The sequence below is a fragment of the Cyphomyrmex costatus genome, unplaced genomic scaffold (assembly GCF_001594065.2).
Source record: "Cyphomyrmex costatus isolate MS0001 unplaced genomic scaffold, Ccosl1.0 C2264903, whole genome shotgun sequence".
In the NCBI taxonomy this organism is placed as follows: domain Eukaryota; kingdom Metazoa; phylum Arthropoda; class Insecta; order Hymenoptera; family Formicidae; genus Cyphomyrmex; species Cyphomyrmex costatus.
The window spans coordinates 1-997 of record NW_017274277.1 but is presented as its reverse complement, the minus strand read 5'-3'; the positions used below and the strand labels follow the sequence as shown (position 1 = coordinate 997).

Sequence of the window (997 nt, the reverse complement as noted above, 5' to 3'; positions counted from 1 at the left end):
TTTCTTTTCGATTTTTGTTAATATAAAGAACCTTGATATTTTAATATACATCTTTATTACATATTCAAGTCTAATGATTGAAGTATATCTCGCCTAAATTAAGCTTTAAATTAATCTAGTAGTAAAAAGTATTCTATATCACGTACAAATATAAATTTCAGGGACGTTATATAGCACGTCTTATTTATGTATTAACAAAACCAGAAGATGTTTCACGCAAAGATGTCACAAGATTATTAACACTTCAGAAAAGTTACTCTAACCCTCCAACACATATTATTGCATTACTTTTGTAAGTATAATTGTACATATTTGCTTCAATGATAAAAATACTTATTGAACATGTTTATAGCTTATTTAAATCATATAAACCAGAATTAGTGCCTGAGAAAATAGCAGCAGTAAATATAGAAAGTGTATGGAAACCTATTCCTGAAGTCATGCGATTAGCATTAGAAGATGCCAGAGATCGTGCAGAAATTCAACAATCTCATCAAAACTTTCAACCATTTTTTAAATGGAATGTGATGCAGGTATGAAAAAATGTATGAGTATAATATGATACATGTAATTATATGAATTTAATATAGATTATATAAAAGTTACTGGCTCTTTGCCCTTCTATATACTTTGTTATTTGTATAGAATTTAAAAATTAAGAAAAGAAAAGAGATGCTTCTACCAGCTATTGGTTATTTTCATATGGGTTCAAATATTTTTAAAGATAAAGATGCAAAGTCCATTTTTGATATAAATAGGTGAGTAATATAATCAACATATATTTTGTCATTTATATTAATATTGATGTACAATGTTAATATACAATATTTTATATGTATATATATATGTATATATGTATATGTGTTAGCATAGAAGAGTTAGGAAAGTATCATCAGAATATTGAATTGCCTTGCAATGCTATTTCGCTTTTGGTAAATATGGTTGGTCATCATCTTCTTACATACGCAGACTTTCAGTATCAAAGTAGATTTTCGTA

At 26.6% G+C, this 997-nt stretch overlaps 1 protein-coding gene across 1 annotated transcript; it reads left to right on the top strand.

The window, feature by feature from the left end:
* Nucleotides 1-161: 161 nt before the first annotated feature.
* On the top strand, nucleotides 162-984 carry LOC108771301 (uncharacterized; the record flags this gene model as incomplete). The annotated part of the gene is made up of 4 exons (XM_018538134.1): nucleotides 162-292; nucleotides 353-533; nucleotides 646-758; nucleotides 869-984. Coding segments are annotated over 4 exons (541 nt in total), but the record flags the coding sequence as incomplete, so codon positions are not given.
* Between the last annotated feature and the right edge of the window lie 13 nt (nucleotides 985-997).